Source organism: Harpia harpyja, chromosome Z (assembly GCF_026419915.1).
Source record: "Harpia harpyja isolate bHarHar1 chromosome Z, bHarHar1 primary haplotype, whole genome shotgun sequence".
Taxonomy (NCBI): Eukaryota; Metazoa; Chordata; class Aves; order Accipitriformes; family Accipitridae; genus Harpia; species Harpia harpyja.
In genome coordinates, this window is record NC_068969.1 from 7,275,644 (window position 1) to 7,298,528 (window position 22,885).

Genomic DNA, 22,885 nt, shown 5'->3' on the forward strand with positions numbered 1-22,885 from the left:
GCCAGGGAGGAGTACAGGCTGGGCACATACACACTTCCTTTACCAGAACTTCTTTTCAGTACTTCCCTGGCTCACCACAGGTCTTTCAGCAGGCAGCATCTTTGGGTGCACAACAGCAGGGAAACAAATCAACGAACATCCATTCTTTCCACAAAATCATTCTGAATCGGTTGTGAAATGGTTCCCTCTCTAATGCTGGAGTGGTGAGCAGCATTGCTTGTACACAAGTATCACTGTTTGTTCACAGATGACTATTTACTGCTGCTGCTGCTTATACCAAGTTGAAATTTTCCATGCTTGATACCAATATTGGCCTGACTTCTGCAATTTGGAAAGCTTTCAGCAGAAATGCTTTGCTAATTCTCAGATTTTCCTACTGTGGCCGCTGCAAAGTGAACATAAGAGACCGCTGTTCGTAGATGCTAAGCTGCATTCTGGGCTGACACCAGATGAACTCCCTGAAGAAGGAATGGACGTGCTGAACTCCAGAACTGGCAGGGGCTCAGCAGCACTTAAAATGAGAGCTGTGTTCCTGGCTTGCTCCCGCAGTGCATAACAGAAGCAGCGGTGTTCCCAGTGCTAGCCTGAGCTCTGAGCCGAAGGAGAGTTCTCACTTCCTCCCAGTTGCCCACCACCACAGCAGACAGATAGAGGGGGAAGCTGGAGGATGGGAAGGAAATAGGGAAATGCGAGCCGGAAAGAAGATGGGGAAGGCAAAGACGACAGAACTGGGTGTCAGCAGGGATAAAACTGAGAAACCAGATGAAGACCTTGGTTGTTGAAGATTGGGTGTAGATTAAAACTGATACTAAATCCCAACGTGGGCTCGGTACTGGAATGGGCTGGGCACTGGGGCCTTACAGCCACTCTTACTTCCAGCCTTAGCGAGAGACTGGCAAAATCGAATGCAGAAGGATCAGCACTAGCAAACACATTGTGGAACCAAGAATACAGTTCAGATTTCTGAATGTCAAGCTTCATCTTCTGTCATAACAGATCTGTGTTGCCTGAAATCGTACAATGCCAACTTGGACGATTTTATTCCTGCACTGGTCACGAAGACCAGTGCCACAGAATTCCCTGACACCACAATTCTTGTGAGTGACTGCAGCCTGTCTCTTTCTGTTTACCTAGCTGGAGACACCTAAGATATCTTCCAGACATGCTTGGCGCTCTCAGCTGCAAATGGGAAACAGTGCTGCAAAATAAGAGCTCTGATGTGAAAAATTGGGCCTCAACTCACCGATGTCTGTGAAACACTCTGCTATTATTACAGGAGTGCTAAGGGAAGCCACAGGACACTTTCATACCAGGCTCCTGAGGACTGAGAAGTAACTAGGGCACGAGGCTTTTTCTTAAAAAAAAGCAAGGATATTGAAAAACTTATTTGCTCTATGGAAGCAAAGAACCAGCAGGAGAGAGTTCCAAAAGGCTCAAGAAGTAAAGGCAGATGGAGCTAAAGCGTGATAATTTTCAAAATCTGGCTTTTTATTAATGCTTTATTCTTTATTGTATTGCTACAGTCAGGATTTAGTTCAGCGGAATGCTCTGTGACTGCAAAGAGACGCTTGTGCGTGAGTGTTCGAACTTGGGCTCTACCTCGGAACCAAAGTCAAAATCTAATTCTTATTACTTCTGAAATAGAAGTTTTCCCCAAGTAATTCATTTGCTGTCCAGTCAAAATATGCAGCGGCACGGTCACATCTTTAATTCTCTGTCAGTTTTTTATCTCCTGAAAACACAAGTAGCACTAGTCCTCCAGATCAAGTGCTTGGAAGACACAACACAAAGTACAGTGGTTACCCTCCACTTGCAAGTTGTGTACCTGCACCGTAACATCTTCACAACAGCCACTGTCTCTTTAGTTGATGAAAACTTAGTTCTGTGGAAAACGGCTGTTAGAAATTAGCACAGGAATGCATGTAAGCATATGAACTCCCTTGGGTTTGTTTTTAGGCTGAACTTAAGAATTGGCTTCTTTGTGGAACCCTCAACATATACACATACCATCAGAAATGAAACAAATTTCATTAATAAATGATCCTCACTGATAGTACTGCATCAGTCACCCTAATGCAGCCACTGACATGCTCCCACACACTTGAGAGCTAGTGTCACTGTGTTAAGGGAGTAAAACAAAACTTTAAAAGCTGTCCAGGATATAGCAGTTAGCTCTGTTTTCCTTCTTTGGGGATACAGGAGTCCTGCAAACAGAATTCAGGTTTGCTAGGACTACTGTTGCACATTCCTCTAAGCTTGTGCCTGTTACCACATAAACACATCAGACTTTTCCCCCCAAAGCCCTCAGCTCAATTAATTGTTAGAGTAGCAACAATGGGTATTACAGCACTTGTAGGCAGTGAAGCCTGAATGCACGGATGACTTTCCAAACAGTGTGGGCTGAGTAAACATGGAGCAGTAAGTCCGTCCTCTTTTTATCTAGTTAAAATTATGCCACACTGGAAAGAAAACAAATCGGATGCCAGAGCAGTTTCTGTCAGTACAAAGGAAACTAACTAAAAATTACTATTTGCATTGTGCCAAGATGCTCTGGATGCAATATGTAACATTTCTTTCCCATTGGTCTTGGCACAAGAACAGTGTCTCATCAAGCAAAGAAAAGCAGTAGCCAGACTCTGTTTACTCAGTTTAGTTTATTTAAAAGTACTTAAACAAACATGAAATAAGTGGCAGAGGCCTACGTACAATGAACTTTTCACTATTGTATTTGGCTTAAATACAAAATATTAAAGATACGAAGTAGATGGAGGAAGAACAAACTGCCACAACCATCTGAGAGCGTATTTCACAATTACAGTTCATCTTGCAGACAAAATCTTCCCCTACCATCAATGTGGCAGTAATGCTTCTTTGGTATTAATACAGTTGAAGCATCCAGGACCTTCCCCTTGAAACCTTTCAGCTAAAATTTGTTTTTTTCCATCCTTGCCTCGTACTGTCTTTCAGATCGTTTCCTACGGTAAACGTCATCTGCCAGAAAAAGATTTTATTATATTGGCGTTTTCCAAGTGCAAGATAATATTAAGTGTATGAAGCCTGTCATCTCTTTTTAAACTTTTCAATCCAATTTTCTCTTGCAGACACTAACAGGCAACTGAAAATTCAAGCCAACACAAATCCTTATTACCACTTAAAAATAGCTCAATGTTCTCCCTCCTATCCAGGCTAAAGTTCTTCCCATCAGTCCTGATGAAATGTTTTTATAGGAAAACTGTTTCCAGTGTGATACAGTCATTTCTTGTCTACTTTCCCATGAGGGTGATTAAAAATACAAATGTCCAAACTAGCTGAAGCCAAATGGAAATTATAGGCACAAAGTCAATACCTGAGGACTGCCAGCATGGCTTCAGTATTTTAGCTTTTTGCCTTTTTTTTTTAAAAAAAAAAAAAACCAAAACAAGACACGGGAATATACCCACCTTCATAGTCTTCCTAGTTGTCCTTCCTGCCTCCCCTCACCCTGATAACCCCTAAGTATCCATCACCAAATAAAATCTCTCACTGACAAAAAAAAAAAGCTCATCAGTCTTGTACCTTGTCACTTTGCATGGATTATGAGCAGTAATAAAGCTAAACTGCACAATTACTGTTACTGTAGTATAGTATCATTTAGGCATAGCTTTTTTTTTTTTTCTTCAGGAAAATAAGGCTCAAGCTGAAATATAACGGCTGCTACACAAGTGTGCTTTAGTTTCTAACCTGACTTTATTACTATACAGGTATGCCTCAGAAATTATTAAACTGAAAAAACAGAACAAACCCACGCCTTCAGAAGTGAGCAGCGAAGCAATTTTGTTTGCAGCGAGTCTGTCAGCTATGGAAATTGTATCAAGCTGTTTTATTCTACAGGAGACTCAGCTAAATTTCCCATGAAAATGAGAATATTACCATATAACATACAGTAGAGCTGATCCTTTTTCTGACGTACACAAAGATTTCTAGCAAGGCTTCTAAAAGGAAAGAATGCCACGTTAAAACTAAATGCTTTAACTTCTAGAAAATGAGTCATGAGAACTTAGCTAATGGCACTCAGTTTCATACTTCTTTTTCAGTTACCTAATTAAAAAAGTCACGTTTCAGATGAACCCACACCTACATTTAAATTCTGACGACCCCTCAAAAGACCCCAAGTCTTTTTCCAACGTAAAAAAAAAAAAAACCAAACGAAACTAATTTAGTATTCTAAACCCTTTTTTTTTGTTTGTTTCTGCCCAGTGTCTTCTGCTAGGGTGGCAGAGTCTGGAGTGTCCCATCCCGTACTAAAGAGAGAAGCGGCTGACTTGCTGATTATCTTTGAAGTCCTCCAGGTGAGGACCCCCCCACCCCGCACCAGACCCCGCTAACTCGTTGTTGTTCTCGGTAAGGGGAACCGGAGCTCCGGTGCGTTCACCACTAGCAGGTGCTGTGGCACAAGGTGCCGGGTCAGACCCGGGGCCGGTCCGGGACCGCCGGGAGGAGGAAGAGGAGGAAGAGGAGGAAGAGGAGGAAGAGGAGGAAGAGGAGGAAGAGGAGGGGGGGGGGCAGTGATGACTCAGCAGGGAGCGGGCCTCCTCCCGCCGCCCCCCGCCGAGGATGAGCCGCGCCGGCGCGGCCCTCACTTACAAAAGGTCTCCTTGCCGATGCGGACGTTAATCATGAACCACTCCATCGCTCCCCCGAGGAGGAAGAAGAAGGGCAGGAACCTGTACACGCCGAAGCGCTGCTTCCCGGGCACCAGCTGCAAGAGGCGCTTCACCCTCTTGCTCACCAGCATGACCGGGGCGGGACCGGCGCCCTCAGCACTTGGCGGACAAAGAAGAAAACGGGGGGAGGCGTGTGAGGGGCGGAACGGGACGCGCAACGGCGCCCAGCGCCCCCGCGGTCAAACCGCGACCGGGAGGCCAAGCCCGCTGTGGGAGAGCCCCGGGCGCGGGGCCGCGGTCCCCGGTTTTCCCCGTTACGCCGGTGGAGGGGTCACACGAGGATCGCCCGGCACCAGCTTCGCCCCCCCCCCCCCGCGGCGGAGCGGCCATGGCGGCCCCTCCGCCCCCCTCCACCGGCGGGGAAGGAGCAGCCAATCAGCGCGGCCGCCTGGCGCGCGCCCCCCCGGTGCCGCGCGCCCCTCACCTCCCGCGCGGGCTCCCCACGCCCGCAAGCAGCCCGAACGGAAGGACGTGGTCGGTGCCCGCGTGACCCAGCTGAGGGGAGGTTCGCCTCGCCTGATTGGCCGGGGCGGGGCCGGGGGGCGGGGCTGCAGCGAGGGACCACCGCCGCCCCCCACTCTCCGTCCCCCGCGCCTTCCCCCCGCCGCCCCCGCCTGAGGGGCCGGAGCGCGGCCAACGGAGCCCGCCCGGGCCCCCCGCCGCCCCCAGCCCTTCTCCGCGGGCAGCCGCTGCGCGCCGCCTTCCACCACCACCACCACCCCGTTCCCTTCGCGGCGAGGCGTGGCGCGGCCCGGCCCCCTCGCACCGGGCGGCGGGGATTGGCCGGGCGGCGGGTGCTGCCGCGGGCCGGGGCGACGAGGAGCGGAGCGGAGCTAGCCCCGGCCGTGTGCGGGCTGCCCCGAGGCGGCGGCGGCGGCGGCCGGCGGGACCATGGCGGCGCTGGGCATGGCGGCACTGAGGAGAGGCAGCGGCGCGGCCCCCCGCCTCCTCGCCGTGGCCGTCTCCTGCCAGAGCTGCCGCCCCAAAGCCAGCCAGTGCCCCGGGGACGGCGGCCACGGGCAGCCCAAGGACCACCACCCGGCGGCCCCCGGCAGAGCCCGGCGCGGCGCCGAGCCCGGCCCCGCCGCGGGCAGCCAGCCCCTCCCGGCCGAGGGAGCCGACACCAGGACCTACTTGTGGGCCAGGTACCACGAGATGAAAAAGCTGGTCTACGGTAAGGGCCGCCTCCGGGCGCTGGGACTGCCACGTCCTGCCGGGATTGGCCTTTTTCCTTCTTTTTTTTTTGTTTTTTCCTCCTTTCCCCTCTCTCCCTTTGCATCCTGGTGCCTTTCCCCGCGCTGCAGAACTGGGGATGTGCCGTTGCTGTGCCGCTGCCGGGGTTAGAAGCCTTCCCCTCGGCAATGCCATCCACATGCCTCCATCGCCCGGGGGCCTCCGGGACGGTTTTATTTCTGTTGAAATCTGGCCCTGGTCTCCCTCTCCCCATCGTGGGCTTCCCTCTGTGAACATCCCTCGGCTGGTCTCAGCATTTCAGGACACGCAGAGTACGTGGGGTTCTAAACAACTGGCCGCCCTAACATGGATATCGTCATGGTGAATGGTTTAAATGAAGGGCTTGTTGCATTTTTCTCTAATTTGCCGTTGGTTGGCATACCGAAATGTGGTTAGACTAGAACAAATAGACAGTCGTGTTGACTGATGTGGTGAGGAGTCCAGGGTCCAACTTGTAATCTCCATTGGCACAAGGGTGAGCGTGGAGAAGACTGATGCTACAGCTGCTAGGATGTCTCCTGATCCTGAGCTCAGTTTGCGAAACACCTTTTACTCATGTGTGCGTGCGTGCACGTGTGTTTTTTTTCTCCTCTGACCAAGAAGTTACCTGGCTCCATCAGGTACATTGAAATCTTGCTAAGCGAGGAGAAAACTCATGCCAAATCTGTCCATGTGTAAAACAGGATTGTGGTCTTTTTCGCAGCAGCAGACCTCCACTGTATTAAACTCTCCTAAAAATATGAAAAAATAGCTTTCATGGCATAAGGGCAGGGGACTTTTCCCTGATGGTTTCTTGATTCTTGGAATGCTGAAGGTAAGCACCTTAGAGAGCTAGGAAGCATGACTTTGCGTCTGGTGTTAAATAGCTCTCCGTTAGCTTTTGTTTATCTAAGGGTTTGGAGAAGGACGGCAGCCAGCCATAGGCATCTGGAAGAACCATCTCACTGTTATGAGATTGGCAAGTTCTGTCATTCCTTCCTCCCCCGCCTTCCAGTACATGAGATTTGACATAAAATCTGAAGTCCTTCATGATGCACAAATGTAAAGGAATTGGCTGCCGATCCATTGGGTGCTCAGCCTGCTGCATTCCAGCTCTTGCAGGATGTGAGCTCCTTTGCCTGAGCTGTTGAAGGCAGTACAGGGTGCTGCCAGAGGACAACAGCTTCGTGTTAACTCCCTGCTCCAAGACTGAGTTGTGGTTTTAGCCCCACTACTTGAAAGAAGTTCCAACTCACAAGACATGTAATAGTGTTTGGACGTTAATATCCTCAAAGGCATTTTTTTTCTTTTCCATAATGCTATTGAAACCGTAGATGTAGATATGTTAATAGGCTGTGTCATGGTCTCTTGGGAAAATGCTCACTTCACTATGTGATGGATTGTGAAGTTTGTGTTCACACAGTTGCACTTTGTTGGCATGCAAGAGATACAGTTATTACTTGAGGTGGAGAACTAGTCAGCAGGACTAAATACAAAATGAAGTTCAGTGAAGTAGCCCATGTGTTACAGAGCAGACTCTGCAAACCTTCAGGTAACTATTAGACATGTTGAATAAGAAGGCCCTCGTTTGTTTAAAGAATAGCTCCCCAAACCAAAATTTCAAGACTGTGCTGTTATTCAAGTCTTGTCAAGAAGAGACATAAACAGAGTTGGTCCACATCGGTTTTAATTGTTGCTTTGACGACTAAACTGAGTTGTGCAAAACGTGGCATCGGTCTGTTCCTTTGTTCTTGATTTCTAACTCCGATGTAAAAGTGAATGTCTGTGGCTGGGTTATGGATTTGAAAACATCGTCACATCTCAATACTCATCAGCATTGAGTTTGAGAAGACTCCTGTGGTGCCACCTTCTCCTTCCTTCTCTGAAACTCCACCTTTGTGAAGTCCTTTGTCCTGTATTGTCAGTTATTGCTATTGGTTTTGGAGAGAGGTCTCTGCCAGGAGAATTTCTTGTGCGTTTTCAAACCAGCTCTTGCTTAGGACCTGATTTATAGAGCAATGTTGCTTTTTTGCACAGAGGGGAATTCCAATGATAAGTGCTGACTGAGTTGGATGGGGCAGGCTCTGTAGAATGAGAGCTTCTGTGCAGTGAAGCTCAGTGGTGGTACGGGTTTGGTGGCTAGAGCCCACAAAGGTGCTGCTGAGGTAAAGTCTCCCCTTAGCATTGGCTCAAGAGAAGCCATTCTCTTCATTATTCCCCCTTACTTTTTGCAACACTGACTCTTAGGACCAAATTTCATTACCTGTAATAATTTGAGGCTACTACTTCCACTTAATGTGCTGCTTTTTTTTTTTTCTCTGCTAAAAGGAAAAGTATAATCGCATTTGTCAGAGGGGTGGTGTTGAGCAAGACTTGCTGTATTCTGATTTAATGACATCTGAAGTGTCAAGGAAGGCTGATATGCTCTCTCAGTAAGCAATGTCTGAAGTCTTGCACTCTAGGAAACATCCAGTCCTGAAACTGAATGGAACTGGCAAGTGGGTGAGGATTTGGCTGTAAGCAAGTGTGTATGTGTTTTTCCTAGATCTTTCAAACTTGTAAGCATGGCTATAATAAATCAGCTTTCCTAAGGAACCTTTAAAACAACTGTTAACTTCTTGCCTCTGCATGACAAGCTTGAGTGTAGTTAAACGTGAGAACTACTAAGAACAGAGACGAGTTTACAGGCAGCAAGAACATGGTTAGGCATTGATAACACTGAGGGTGTAGCTCAGAGGTAGTCCTTGCTCTCTTTAGTTTGTGTGAATCAAGAGATACCTTTGCATCTAAATAATGCAAGCCGCAGTCAGCAACGTGTGCCCACCACATTTGGAAATGGGAGAAAAGACAACACCCCTGTGTGATCATTGCATTGGTGATTTTGGTGTGGTGCAGAGGTGGTTTTTGCAATCTAGCACATTTTGATTCTGCTTGTGTCGCTAATCTCAAGCAGGCACAAAAATTTAAGGGCCTCACTCTTTGCCAAACCAGGAAATGAGTCTAGTGCTATGACAATAAATGCCCTGTGAATCGCTTAGGGAGTATGCACATTTCACGAGTTGTGGCATCTACAGATTGAGCTGGGACTGGGAATGACAATTAGCAGCCAGAACTGGAAGTGCGACCAGTTATGTTAACCTCCCAGTTCTGCTTTCCTAAATGTAAACATTTTTTTCTTGTAAAGAGCTCTTATAGCAGCATTTGTCTAGTGTATATAAAAAATGTCATTTTGGAATCAAAAAGTATTTTTTAATACTGCTTTTGGTTCATGTAGATTTCACTGGTGATAAATCCCACAATATTTAGGCATAATGGCATAAATTTAAGACTATGCTCCGGAGTAATTTTCAGTACTCTTTTAACATGGTTCCTCTGCCCTTTAATGTTCTTTAAGTAATATTTCCCTCTCCCTGCCCTCTTGGTAGAGGCATCTACTTGGGCTGGTTGGAGTGCTTTGCAGGAAATGGTACAAAACAACAGTTCAAAAGGACAAAAAGGTACTTGGAAGGGAGGAAAACTGGCAGTTTGTCTTCAGAAAGCAAGTCAGTGTGAGCAAAGGGAACTTTTTCATTCATGAAGAACGTGGAGGATGGTGGCCATCTGCTTTTCAGTATCGTTCTTTTCCTTACTAGTCTTACAAAGAAATTAGCGCAGCTGTCTGCTGTGTTGGACCTCTGGGAGTACAAAGGCTGTGAGATGGGTGTGAGTTGCCTTTTTTCTGTATTGTTCTTCCCTAACGTGCTGGATCTGAGGCTGAGAGAAAAGGAGCGTTTCCTGCATGATGCCATTGGTACTCCTGGGAGCTCAGAAAAGCACAGGACATGCTTGGCATCTCCTGACCAGAGCGTTTTTCACATCAGAAGGGGCCATATGGTGTCGTGGCATCCCTAACCATTGCTTACAGTTAATTACCTGCTTTTGTTTCCATTTCTGCTCTCATGTTGGGGATTGAGTGTTATTACTTTCTAACAATGTGGGCTATTGCCTGGGAAGAGGCACTTGTGCAGCCATGAAGATATTCCAATTTAAGCAGCTGTTCAGGGCCTCATAGTGGTAAAATAAAGGAGATGTTGTGTGTTTACCTTGCATTTACATCCAGGTGTAAAAAATGCATGAGATCAAACACACTTTCTTGTGGTCTGCCTTTGTTGCTGAGTTTCATCATGTGCTACGGATATGCAGACACTTCCCTTAAAACCATCAGAGTTGCAAATGGGAGCGAATTGTGCAAGTATGCAGATTCCAGGCATTTGTATCTATTGCAAGAGCTGCTTTTTCCCCACTGTCCTCAGATGTATGCACAGCGGTTTTCCCTTAGATCATACTTCCTGGGTGAAATGCTGAGTAGACAGTGACTAACTGTGATACTGTCTCCCTTTCCAGTTAGGACCCAGATGGAAAGAGTAGTTGGGATTATCGTTCTTTTTTAATAACCCAAACTGGTTTTCATTTTGGTTTTTTCTTGCTGTAATTTATCATATCTGTCCAGCAATCTGTTTCAGTGTCTTAGCAGAGGAAAAGCAAAAGCTATCGTTCCTGGAAAAATGGCATCTTCATGGGCTTCTGGAGGGTGTCATCTGTTTGTTTTGACTCGAGGATTGCCACGCAAACTGAGGCAAAGATCCCTGGCAGATTACGTGCTGAGTGGCAGCAGAGCAGCAGTGCCCAAGTCTGCAGCCCAGGACTTGATTAAGCACTCAGAATTTGTAACCACCCAGGTGATTATCTTTAAAAAAAACCAAAACACCCAAAAAACCACCACCACCAACAAAACCTAAAACCAAACCATAAAAACAAACTTCTTGAAACCTGGCTCAGTAAGCCAGGCATGTTTGGCGTTTTGTATTGAAACTGATCTTGCGTGTGCTCCCAGCTTCTGTCTCTTCCCTGTGGTAGTTTGAACCTGCAGAGAGTCTGCATGAGCTTAAAGAGGAGATGGACACCTACCACTCTATTGAGGAGGACGCTGCAAATGGATATTTACACTGAGCCAAAAATGTAGCATGAGTCTCTGGACTGAAACCCAGAACTTTTTCCTTCTCTCTAGGGGATCAGTGACTTTAAACTACTGTAAATTTAAGATGGAGGGTGATGGCGTGGAAAGAGCAAGCTGCTGTGAGTTGCTTTGGTGATGGTGATGTGTGTGTGATAGGAAACACAGCAAGGAGATGTGTGGTGCTCCAGGAAGTGTGCATAGGGAATGTGGTATGTGTGAGGCAATGGTGATAAAGCATTTTGGCTAGAGTATGCATTTTTTTTTTGGCCTTTATGAGGTAAGAGAGAACACGCTGTGTAAATTAGTGACAAAATGTCTGAGTGGGGTAAAATGATGTGGGCAGGAGGCTGTCAGAGTACAGCAGAGAGGCTCTGTACGTTTGAGGCTGGCAGGGAGGAGTATGACTTCATCTAGTGGGTCAAAATATACTTCATAAATTATACTGTGGCACAGTTACTGCTTATGCTCCTGATCACAGGTAAGACTCGCTTCATGCACTTCCAAATCTCAGACTACCCTTTCCTTGTTACAAAATCATATCGCTCCCTTAGCTTTTCCTGATTGTATCCTTGCAAAAGTTGTGGCTGGCATATGTTGCTGAATCTAGATGGGTCTCATGTCTTCTGTGAAAGGAGAGATGGGGTTCAGGCAATGGTATTTTGCGCTGCTTTCAGACTATCAAAATGCGTTGTCATAAAGCTGTTAGCAAATGGTGAATGTTGGAAGAGCTTGACCTCTCTGTAGGGATATGGTAGCAGCAAGTGGGGTGCATCTGTCATTGAAAAAAAAAAAAAAAAAGTGCTTTCATTAGAAGCATATTTGCACTGTGATGTGATTAGGGTTGTGTCATTTTCCGTGTGAGGAAGAAAAATAACACTAACACCCTGCACATCCCACTGTATGCTTAGAAAAAGATCTTCCTACAAGTTATCTGGAGGTGAGGACAGGAAGTGAAGCTCTGTTTGTTTATGGTGCAAAGAGCATTTATGATGGGAGGATGAAAGTTGTGATCATCTGAATCCTATTTACGTTTCCCATCTTTTACAATCCCAGTGGAAAGTACTCTGATTGCATCTGCTCTCTTCAGCCTCTTCCAGGAACTTTGCCACCAGCAGAGTCACTGAAAGAGAGCTCTTGTTCCTGCTGTGTAGTCAGTAAGTCAGCCTTCCTGCCTTAAAATATGGCTTTCTTTTCTAGTAATTCCTCTCTAGTTGATCTGGTGAATTGCATTTGAAGGCCAAAGGAAAGTGAGTTAGGAGAGAGGGATGGGTATGTTTTGTAATGCATCTCTCCCCTGAAAAATAAATATTATGATATATCTGAATCCTGTTTCTTTGGTCACCTCTTTGGATTAGCACTCACAAATGTACTTTGGACTTTTACCTAAATTCTGTAATCATTCCAGACAAAGTCTTTATTGGGAATGGCTGGTATGTCTTTCTAATAATATTTTTTTTGTTCTAGATTCAGATGAAACTTGGTTTTATAGCAAGGAAGCACTAAAGAACCGGCACAGGTGTTCTTGCTAAAAGCCAAAAGTTAAGGTAGGAAGGGAAAAAAAAAATCCTACCCACTGATGCTGTGTAGGATCTGAAAAATGTCTGCACTTTTCCTATCATTTGAAGAGAAAATTACACGTCTTTGAGGAGGGAGGAAATGTCTCCTTCCCCTCTCTGTCCCCCAGTGTGGATGTGACTGGGCAACCTACTACAGGGAACTATTTTTATTGCTCCTTCTCATCTTGCAATGGACAGCTCTCATGGAGCAGGAAGCCTGGGGAGGGTCTGTTCCTGTCTCTCCCATTGTGGTACCACTAAAACTCTCCTCACTCTAGACTAGCTCTGAAGAAGGATGTACAGGTAGTTTGCTTGCTAGGTCACTTAACCCCCATTTTCCCCATGGTCTGGGGAGCAAAGTGTTATTCATAAGCATTTTGAACAGTAACCCTGTTTTGAAGTGACAAACCACACACAAGGACTGAGCTGTTTCCACAGCTGTTCATCAGAGGAAAGCAGATAACTTGTTGCTATCAGCATTACATGCTCTAAGAGCGTAGCTTAGTGTGTTTTTCTTCACGTTTTGTTGGTGTTTGTACAAAACCTTGTTTTATCCTGCCCATTAATAATAATAATAAAAAAAAAGCCCTAACGGTACCTGCAGAATTGCTCTGTGGAGTCTGGTTGCTTCTGTGAGAAATAAAAAATGCTAAAAGGCAAACCTCAAAATTTCTAATTTGAAGTAATCTAGATTTCTCAAAGAGGAGAGTTAGTCTGTTTGTATTGCTCAAGTTTTAAGTGAGGGGCACGTGTTTTTGTGGTCATACATTGCAGCTACCTTTCACGTTGGTGAGCCTGCTGAAACTGCAGCTGCTGTGAGCTAGAAATCTGACACTTCAAAATCTCGGGTCTGCTTTGCTTCATGTAGGCCAGAGACCCGAGGACATTGATTGTTTTGTGGCTTCCTGACGCAAAAGGTCAGTCTTACTGTGAGAGTGGTTAGCATCATCACCAGACACAGCCGGAGGTTTCACAGTGTGTTTTTTCACGGGGAGGATTATTTGAGTGAGTTAACAGCAGCAGCCTTCGACAGCAGCACTGTGCTCCTTTGCTGCTGCTGTGTGGTACTTGCAGCTGCTGTCAGGTCCAGAACGAAAAGTTGAAATTTCAGGGATTCTCGCAGTTTCTCTAACCTCTCCCCTTTCCCTTCTCTTAGATCTCCTTCCACCAGGAGTCTGCAATCTCCTCAACCCAGCTGCTATCTACGCTAACAACGAGATCAGCCTGGGCGATGTTGAGATATATGGCTTTGACTATGATTACACATTAGCACAGTATTCTAATTTACTACACTCTATGATTTTCAACACTGCCAGAGACATCCTAATAGAACAATTCAAGGTAATGATGTGCTAAGAATTTCCACTCAATTAAGCTTACTGCTGTCTTTGCGACACCCCAGACGTGCTTGCAAAATGCCACACTGTGCGCATGTGTCAATTACTTGTTTTATTGAGACAAATTTCTTGTTTCACAATCTTTGATTGCAGAAAGTTTTGTCTGTATGTGGAATTAATTTCCTTTGAGACAATTTACCATGCTCTACATTCCTGAGGTTTTATAAATATGGAACAGGAACCTTAGTCTAGAAAGGTCTGGTCTGTTTTACATAACTATGGAAATAATGCCCACAGAATTGCTAGTTCGAGGTGCACATGGTGGATAAACATGAACCATGGGCCAACACTGAAGCCATACAGGACTTGACATGTGCAAGTCAATATGGATGACGCTGTATAGCATGTCCAATAATGGACACCCTGTTTGCAATAAGTGACTGGTGGTGCATTTTCTTCTCGTCATGTCTGTCTTTGTAGAGAGGCTCTGCAGTGTCATTGTTTTGCTAAATATATGCATTGAATGGAGCTTACTGGAAGTGTCCTCACTACCTGAGTGAACCTGTTACATTTTCACTAGTGTCCCTTACACGAGAGAAACTAGTTTTAGGGATCCTGTTCCTCTATATCTTTCTGTATTCATCCACTTTCTTTGTTGAAGGGGCAAAATGAAGTGCACCTCTTCCTTGGTCAGTTTATGCCCAGGGTGAGACAACTAGTAGGACTAAGCCAGCTCAACAGGTGAAATAATTTTGTTGATAACCCAATGCTTATGCCTCTAATGATGTCACTGTTTGTCTTCCCAGTATCCAGAAGGGCTTGGGAAGTATGACTACATTCCAGGGTTTGCCATACGTGGACTTCACTATGATGTACAAAAGGTAAGCTGTACAAAGTTCAGTCTCCTGGGCTTTGTCTTCCATTATGTTATGTTTTTAGTGGAAATACTATCTGTCATTGCTTGCAATAACATCAATCACCAAACTGTCAGTGAGTCTGGGTGGCTGTGTTTTTCATTGCTTAGGTTCTTCTTGCTTATAAACCTTGCAAGGGAAAGATGTCTTGTGTTTGCGTAACCTCTAGCAGAATGAGACATTCTAGCAAAGACCTCTGGTGAACAGCCTTGCCAATTTAAAAGTCAGTTAATTCCACAAGCTAATTAATAGAAAACTCAGCTTGTTTGTGTGATCATTTCTGTCTTTCAGGAAATTTAAACAACAAACCTCAATCCTGCATCTACAAGTACTTGCCAGGAGCAGAGGCATTATGTCTTACTCTAATAATAAAAATGACTTGTCAGGAGAATGCTTTAGGAAGCCTTCCCCACCCCCCACCCCGAATAATAGGACTGCCTGGAAAAAGATCCAAGCTACTTGAGATGCATGCTTCTTAGGAGCACAGGCAAGCAAAGTGCAAGAATTAGCTTTAACCCTTTTCAGTGCTTTGGACTGATTCCCTGAAAGCCTGTTGCCCAGTGATGTCATGCTGGCTGCTGCAGTCAGGTGGGAGCACAGCAGAGAAAGTTGCTTCACTGTAGTAGCTTTTCTTACGTTGAGCTTTGAGCAAATTCAGGGAAGCAGGCACTACAGGCTGGAGTGTGTGTGCTGTTCTCCAGCAGTGGGGAAAAAAAAAAAAGAGAATGAAGAAAAAAAATACAGAGAGAGTTTCCATGTGTCTTTTGTCCTAACTGCAGTGACAGCACGGCAGCAGACTGCTCATGCCTCTGACTTTACAAAAGTAAGAAGTAGGTCTGTGAGAAACTGAAGTTTCTTTCTCTGTTTAAATCTCTGGCTGATGTATCAGAGAAACACAGAGGCAACTGGCCTAGCCAGGCAAAACACTCTTTGAGTGAGTAGGAGGTGAGAACTCTGTTTTCTCAGGATCAGAGTTTGCAAAACACACAAAAAACTGGGTAGTGCCTGTCTAAGTAAATCGTTCAGCATATTTGCCTGCACTCCTTCCAAACTAGTGGGAGGTCTGCCCACGGTGTAAGAAGCTGCACTGATATGGTATCGTGATAAAAGAAGGTGCCTGAAGGTTGTGAATGCTCTGTGGAATCAATTACCTTGCACTGTGGTAGAAACAGGACAAATAGTTTGATGCTGTGTCCTTATTCAAGTTGCAGAGCAATGTGGGTTTAATGTAAGGCTGCTTTCTGTGCCCAGAGAACTTGTGTTATGCTTCAGAATGATGGATGGAGGAGAAGGGATGACTCACAAATAGGGGAGTCTGATACAAAAAATGCAAAGAAAGCTCTAATGTTACCAGCCTGGTGTGCTCCCGGACATCTTTGCTTAAATGTCTGTTGGGGAGGGGGAGAAGTGGTGGAGGGGAGAGCTCTTGTGTGAAGAAAATGCAGCTGCGCTCTAAACCAAAACTTGCCCACTTAGTTCTGCTTAAGATAAATGTGACAAGAAATAGATCTCTTGTGCACCCAAAGCTCCTTTGGAAAGTGTGTGCTTTTGGAAGGGAGATAAGAGACTGTCTGAGTCACAGAAACATTGTTCTCTCATTTTTCAACTGCATCCCTGTCCACAAACTTTGGAGTGTAATAGGCCGTGGTACTTCATCTCATAGAAAGATGGTCTTTTGCCAGAGATGCCAATAAAAAGTCACAGTATGAGTAAGTGTGTGTAAAAGTGGCTGAAGAGTAAGTGCAGCTTAAAGTACATAGATGTGGGGTGTTTATATTGAATTTTATTTTCTGAATGTCATTTGTGTGGAACTTGAAACTTAAATAACATTTCAGTGTAAACCTACCCAATTCTAACAGTAAATATCTATCCCTTATCACAGAGTCTTCTCATGAAGATCGATGCTTTCCATTATGTCCAGCTGGGGACGGCATATAGGTCTGTCAGTTCTGAAAATAATTTTCTAAATGTCTATATGTGCAAAGGTGGATTACTAAATGTGAGTGTCTGTTCATGGCATATGGGTTTTTTTTTTCTGAGCAGAGCACAGTCTCATCTGGCTTATCCTGTTTGCACTTGCTTCAAATGCTTACCTGGCATATAATTGCAGGAGTTATTTTTCTCAAGCATTTCAAGCCAAGTGTGGGTGGGAAGACCTGGAGCTTTTTGTAATGGTTAATAACACAGCTGGTCACGTACTCTGTGTGATATCTGAGTTGCAGCTACAGCATGCCTGGGTTAATGTCTCTGAGCAAACACTGCAACTAGGAAAGGACTCCTCCGTATGTCGTCCAGATATGTGCCTGTCTTCTCCAAGCAGGAGTGTATCCCAGCAGTAGTCTGCTGTGCCTTGTCACAAAGCTAAGAGGAGAGTGGTCTGGATGTGCAAATAAAATCTTAAAGCAGTGCAGACATGTCAATAAAGTAATGATGCATCAGAATCTGGGCTCAGTTTAAGGCCTAGGTTGTCCTGTTTTTCGTTCTCTTCTGTTGCTCTCCAGGGAGAGCAGGGTGTGCTTTGGAAGACGTGGCTGAAACAGTGCAGAGCAAACTTTTCTCCAAAAAGTTGTGAGACTGGAGACTGGGAGAAAACCTTGCCACAAAGTGGGGTGGGGTTGGTGTGTAATAAGTAGTAATTCCTAGATATAGGTAGCAAAGCTCCTGTAAATCTGTGTTGTGTTTCCTGAGCATGGAAGCCAATGTTGGGTTTTTTTTTTTCTTGAACTCTGCCCTTTTGCTGTTAAGCTTCAGTTACAGTAAACACTCTAAGAATATTAAGAAGGGAGTTTCATAATCAGAGAGAACTGGCTTCTTTGAGTGCTAGCTTTTTGGGGGGAGGGTGCAGGAAGAAGGGCTTAGTGCTGCCCCGTATTTCACTTCAGCTTCATGAAGAGATTTTTAGTGAAAACACATTTAAACATTTTTTTCCCTAGTGTCCTTTTGTAGCTATCCTTCTTGGAGTGTCCTTTTCCTAAACTGTCCTTTGCTTTTGAGCAGAACTGAGGCAACTTTTAACTTCTCAGAGGCTGTCCAGACTATTTTTCCTATTCAGACTGAATAGGAAAGGAGAAAGGTGTCCTGGTTTCGGTTGGGATGGAGTTAATTTTCGTCTTAGTAGCTAGTACAGTGTGTTTTGGATTTAGCGTGAGAATAATGTTGATAACACGCTGATGTTTTAATTGTTGCTAAGTAGTATTTATCCTAAGTTAAGGGTTTTTCAGTTTCCCATGCTCTGCCAGCAAGCAGGTGTACAAGAAGCTGGGAGGGACCATAGCCAGGACAGCTGACCTGAGCTAGCCAAAGGGATATTCCATACCATAGGATGTAGTGCTCAATATATAAAGTGGGGGGAGTTGGCTAGGAGGGGCGGATCACTGCTAGGGCATTGGTCAGCAAGTGGTGAGCAATTGCACTGCACATTACTTTCTTTTCTTGGGTTTTATTTTTTAAATTATATTCCTTTTTATTATTGTTGTTGTTGTTATATTTTTTTATTATATTTTCATTATTATATTTTATTCTACTTTAGTTATTATATCGTTCTTATCTCAACCCACGAGTTACTTTTTTTTTTGATTCTCCTCCCTATCCCACTGGGAGTGGGGGGAGTGAGTGAGCAGCAGCCTAGTTGCTGGCTGGGCTTAAACTACGACAAAAGAGAAAGTTCCTGACTGCTTGACTAAACAGCCATCAAAAATTGTGCGAGAGGCAAAACCTGCAGCAGTCGGACAACCTGATGTTCATGAATGGTACAGCTCATAGCCATACCTGTGATTACAGTGTTTTGGGGAAAAACAGCAATATCTGTTGAATGGTCTTAGCAAAGAACTTGTTTTGCTTAGGAAAACTGAATAGGAAGGAAATGTCACTTTCAGAAAGCTGTTTTCCTACACCTTTGCATTTAATGGTGATACACCTTGTGGAAGCAACCTCTCCAAAACTACATTTACCCAGTGCTGCCAAAGTCAGGTCATGGGGCCGATTTGGTGGGGCAGTCCTGTCAGCAGATTGATAGCATACAGAGGGAGGCCTCTGTCTGAACTCTGCTGGAATGTGGATAAAGCCCCTCAATTAACTTGAAGGAGCAAACAAGGTATCTGAAAAATGTCTCGGGAAAGATCTTATGTGAATCTTAAGAAACCATGGAGCTGTCAGGCTGTCTGGCTCTCTTGTGTGCAAGAGAAATGTGTGAGTTTTAGAAAGGAGGCTGTTTGTCCTATCTTCTCTTTCTCTGCAGTTTGTAGCTCTGTGCAGCCTGGTGATTATTGACAAACTATTTCTGTTGTTTCGTGTCTAGAGGGCTCAAACCAGTGCCTGATGAAGAGGTAATCGAACTCTATGGTGGTACGCAGCACATCCCGCTGTACCAGATGAGTGACTTCTATGGCAAGGTATTGTAAGTCCTTTAATGCTATGATGCAGCAGCTCTTTTAACAGCTAGGGAAACAGTGAATTATATGAGCATGTAAATGACTCCAGCCTCTCTTGGACTCCAAAAGGCTCAGTCCCTAGTGAGCTGCAGCCTGTGTTTTTGTTCTAGTGGGAATTTGCCCCGGAGGTTATTTAGCAGTTTAGCATGTGAAAGCCATCTGGGAAGCTTTCCTAAACATCAGGGCTATTGGCCTAGTGCTGACTGGTTCTGGAGACTGATAGGGAGATGTTCCTTGCTTGTTCCTTGGCCAAATCTAGCTCCCAGGCTACCAGGGCAGCCTGCAATGATGGTGTTTGCCGTGAGTTATGTGGAAGGGGGTATGTGTGTGTAGCAGCAGGGTGCTTGCAATGCCTTTCTCTTTTTGGTTTTGGGTGGGGCTTTTTCCTTCATGAAAGGGATCCCCCTTACACACCTCTTCAGACCTACTCGGTGGATATTATTCATAGGGTTGGCATCCATGAGTGTTGGGGGGTGTTTTTTAGGCAGGAAAAGCTTACAGTCACAGTAAAGGACTGAAATTCTATCTATAGGAGCTGTAGGAATCCTTTGGTTGCCTGAACTAGAAGAATTTAGGAGACATTTTTCTTCATTAAGTGCCTAGTGTGGTGCAGTGGGCAAGCGGGGCCATTCACATCCCTTTCCCCCCAGAACTGCTTTGTTTCTTGCCCTTTGTCAGTTCAGTAGCCTTAGGGGAAGCTGGAAGGAGAAGGCTAGGCTTCCTCTGGTAATACCCCTTTGAGTCTGCTGTGTGAAGTCTCTAGCAAGGTCACTTTTTGATTTCTTTCTCTCTCTTGGGAACGATTAATCTGCATGGTTGCTTTCTGGATACGTATATACTCTGTTTATAGCTCAGTGTTGTTTCCAGCTTTGAAATAGGATGTTTCTGTTTCAAATTTGATATCTGCCTGTAAACTGCACTCGATTAGCCTCCCTCTGTATAACTGTCCTCACTCTTGACAAACTTGAGATGATTTCACCTTTCTTTTTAAATAATTGTAAACATGAAATCTGCTTCAAGTTGTGGCCTTTTGTAGGACCAGGTGCTCATGCCAAGGTGCCTTTCTGTGCTGCTTTGTGCATACCAGGGTATACCCTGTGCATACCTCTTCTTTCCTAGTGCATACCTCTTCTTTCCTAGTAGTTTAGTACTGAAAAATTCGGTATAACATTTAGCCACAGAAGTAGGAATAGCAGCTTATTCTTTGCAGAGAGGTGAATCTCTTTTCCTAATAATGTAATGGACTCCATAAACTAACAGGTGGATCCCAAAGAGAACAAAAGTATATACAACTAATGGCATTTGCATCCAGCAACCTCTGCTCAACCTGTGCCACTAACAACCCAGATGCTCTCCCACTAAGGTATGATGACTGCTAGTGTGAGCAAGTGCAGTGCAACTGGTGTGGAGTGAGACTGTAGCAGGCATCTTTGACCTTGTCCTCTTTAGTCTGCCACACTGATGTTGCTACTTGTATGGGTAACAGGAAGGTCTGCCAGGTCAGTGATTCTAGGCAATAAGACATAAGAGAAGTGGGACTGATGTAGCTGAAGTGTGTAAATATTCTTCCTTAAGGGTTTTCTTGATCCTCTGTTGGCAGGAATGTGTGGACAGCTACCAGCATCCCAGCACCTGCAGTAGGTAGGCACAGATCTTGCCCAGGGTTAGACAATGCAACTAGTGTGGCTTTCGCTGGCAGGACTTGTAATGAAGGTGGGGAACTTATGGGTGTTGTGGAAAAAGCATATGTAGCGCTCTTTCTAAAACTATGGTCCAGTTTTCATCCTGACTTGTGTCAATATGTCTGCTGTAAGGAAGTTGAGGCCACTGAATGGAGGGGGGGAGGCTGGACTTGCCTTGTAGAATGATGGCATAAGGCACAAAAACTAAATCAGAGTTGACTACCTACAAGGTAAGTCTTTGCTGTTAACATTGAACATTTAACTGTCGTCTCTGTGCTTAAGCTCTTGGTGGGACAGGTCATTGCTCTGCTGTGCTCTGCTAAATCCCATACCTAGTGATTTTAGTAGGAACTGCCTGTCTGTGTCCCTCTTGCTTCTTTCCCAGAATCCCTGAACAGGAAAAAAAGGTAGGGGCTGTTTTCAGGAAATTTTGGTTTTGCTAGTGGGAGAAATGTTCCCTTAGTAACCATACATCAAAATGGACAAAAGTCTGTTGAAAGGATTCAGCAAGTATTGCTAAGCAGCACCACCATGTGCCATATGTGGCCCAAACCAGAGGGTGTTCTTCGTGTTCTCTTCTGCTGTAGGTCAAGCTGTCCTGTGCTGGATGGATGGATGAATAGAAATTTTATAGCCTTCAGCACACCAACATAGGTTTCAATTGTGGCATTTTTGGTAACAGACCTCAGACAAAATGCTGGTGGTTATTCCTTTGCCCTTTTGCATCTTTTCTTGAGCCCAATTTGTGTTGTCCTGATATTGCCTTCAGATAGTGCTACAAACAGAGCGCTAGTCTCTTGTTCTACCCTTACAAGACCAGACTAAATGGGAGATGTTACTGTTGTTACATCCTGATGTGACAGTGGCACATGTTTGTCATTTGGCAGCGTGTGCCCTCTGTCAGCTTCTACCATGTGTACCCTCTCTGATCTTTTGGATACTGCTTTCATGTCTGTCTTTCACATAGCTATAACAAATTCTTTCTGATGTGGACCAGTATTATCCTAGAGAGTTGCAACTCTGTGGCTATCAGTTATGGATTGCTCAAAGCTCACATGCACAGGCATCATGTGACTGGATTGCGAGGGCACCTCTGGTGACTGGGTTTATTGAGAGGTCTATGCACTTCCCAAATTGCTTTTCATATACAAGACCTTATGTGGTGGGTTGACCCTGGCTGAGTGCCAGGTGCCCACCAAAGCCGTTCTGTCACTCCCCCCACCTCAGCTGGACAGGGGAGAGAAAGTATAACAAAGGGCTCGTGGGTTGAGATAAGGTCAGGGAGAGATCACTCACCAATTACCATCATGGGCAAAACAAACTCAACTTGGGAAAAATTAACTTAATTTATTGCCAATCAACCAGAGTAGGGTAATGAGAAATAAAACCAAATCTCAAAACACCTTCCCTCCACCCCTCCCTTCTTCCCGGGCACAACTTCACTCCTGGATTCTCCACCTACCCCCACCAGTGTCGCAGGGGGATGGAGAATGGGGTTATGGTCAGTTCATCACACGTTGTCTCTGCCGCTTCATCCTCCTCGGGGCAGGACTCATCACTCTCTTCCCCTGCTCCAGCGTGGGGTCCCTCCCACGGGAGACAGTCCTCCATGAACTTCTCCAACGTGGGTCCTTCCCACGGGCTGCAGTTCTTCACGAACTGCTCCAGCGTGGGTCTATTCCATGGCATGCAGTCCTTCAGGAGCACACTGCTCCGGTGTGGGTCTCTCGTGGGGTCACAAGTCCTGCCAGAAAACCTGCTCCAACGTGGGCTCCTCTCTCCACAGATCCGCAGGTCCTGCCAGGAGCCTGCTCCAGTGTGGGCTTCCCATGGGGTCCCAGCCTCCTTCGTGTACCCACCTGCTCCAGCATAGGGTCCTCCCCAGGCTGCAGGCAGATATCTGTTCCACTGTGGACCTCCCTGGGCTGCAGGGGGACAGCCTGCCTCACCGTGGTCTTCCCCACGGGCTGCAGGGGAATCTCTGCTCCGGTGCCTGGAGCATCTCCTCCCCCTCCTTCTTCACTGACCTGGGGGTCTGCAGGGTTGTTTCTCTCA

The 22,885-nt window shown here is 45.6% G+C and overlaps 2 protein-coding genes across 2 annotated transcripts in view; one reads left to right on the plus strand and one right to left on the minus strand.

Annotated features, from left to right (window-relative positions):
• Window positions 1-2,635: 2,635 nt before the first annotated feature.
• LOC128136970 (small integral membrane protein 4) lies at window positions 2,636-5,249 on the minus strand. Its single transcript, XM_052777447.1, has 3 exons — window positions 5,128-5,249; window positions 4,624-4,802; window positions 2,636-2,991 (listed from the first exon to the last, which is right to left on the minus strand). The coding sequence occupies exons 2-3, from the start codon at window positions 4,772-4,774 to the stop codon at window positions 2,924-2,926; spliced, it is 219 nt and encodes a 72-aa protein (XP_052633407.1). The 5' UTR covers window positions 4,775-4,802; window positions 5,128-5,249; the 3' UTR covers window positions 2,636-2,923.
• Window positions 5,250-5,376: 127 nt separating this feature from the next.
• NT5DC2 (5'-nucleotidase domain containing 2) overlaps window positions 5,377-22,885 on the plus strand; it is a 31,020-nt gene continuing 13,511 nt past the window's right edge. Inside the window, exons 1-5 of the mRNA XM_052777435.1 lie at window positions 5,377-5,877; window positions 13,624-13,808; window positions 14,611-14,685; window positions 16,601-16,656; window positions 19,016-19,109. Coding sequence (XP_052633395.1) covers window positions 5,595-5,877; window positions 13,624-13,808; window positions 14,611-14,685; window positions 16,601-16,656; window positions 19,016-19,109 — 693 coding nt within the window. The 5' untranslated portion in view covers window positions 5,377-5,594. The remainder of the gene's footprint in view (window positions 5,878-13,623; window positions 13,809-14,610; window positions 14,686-16,600; window positions 16,657-19,015; window positions 19,110-22,885) is intronic.

Excerpts from the sequence above, each read along its gene's own strand:
- LOC128136970 (XM_052777447.1), bottom strand. The coding sequence starts at position 4,774 with ATGCTGGTGAGCAAGAGGGTGAAGCGCCTCTTGCAGCTGGTGCCCGGG. Across the intron at positions 2,992-4,623 it reads CATCGGCAAGGAGACCTTTT|ATGACGTTTACCGTAGGAAA; the intron begins GTAAGTGAGGGC and ends TTTTTCTGGCAG.